General features: G+C 68.1%; 1 protein-coding gene across 1 annotated transcript in view; it reads right to left on the bottom strand.

Moving 5' to 3' along the window:
• Positions 1 to 156, bottom strand: part of RPL7L1 (ribosomal protein L7 like 1) — a 4,045-nt gene extending 3,889 nt beyond the window's left edge. Inside the window, exon 1 of the mRNA XM_014309491.2 lies at positions 83 to 156. Coding sequence (XP_014164966.1) covers positions 83 to 156 — 74 coding nt within the window. The remainder of the gene's footprint in view (positions 1 to 82) is intronic.
• Positions 157 to 376: the final 220 nt, after the last annotated feature.

Raw genomic sequence — 376 nt, 5'->3', positions numbered from 1 at the left:
GGCGGAGCGCCGGGAAGCGCCGGGCCCGGAGGGGAGGGACCGGACGGGACGGGACGGGACGCGCTGCTGGCCGGCGCTGCACCTGCCCAGGGGCATCCAGAGGCGGCGAGCCCGGGACAGGAGCTGCCGTGGGGACGCGCGGTGTGACAACCGCATCACCCGCAGGGGGTGCCAGAGCCTCATGCTCAGCCGGGTGGTGCTGGGGTTGTGCTCCTGGGGTTTTGTGCTCCTGGGGCGGGATGGAGGAGCGATGTGTGACTTTACACTCTGAAATAATTCTCATGTCCACTGACCGCGGTGTCCTCTCACCGGCGGGGAGCTCCAGCCTTGCCCGGAGGTTCGGCGGTGCTGCAAACCTTTACAACACTCCAGATGA

The sequence above is a fragment of the Geospiza fortis genome, unplaced genomic scaffold (genome assembly GCF_000277835.1).
Source record: "Geospiza fortis unplaced genomic scaffold, GeoFor_1.0 scaffold636, whole genome shotgun sequence".
Taxonomy (NCBI): Eukaryota; Metazoa; Chordata; class Aves; order Passeriformes; family Thraupidae; genus Geospiza; species Geospiza fortis.
The sequence above is the reverse complement of the archived record's forward strand: the minus strand, read 5'-3'. Positions and strand labels throughout refer to the sequence as shown.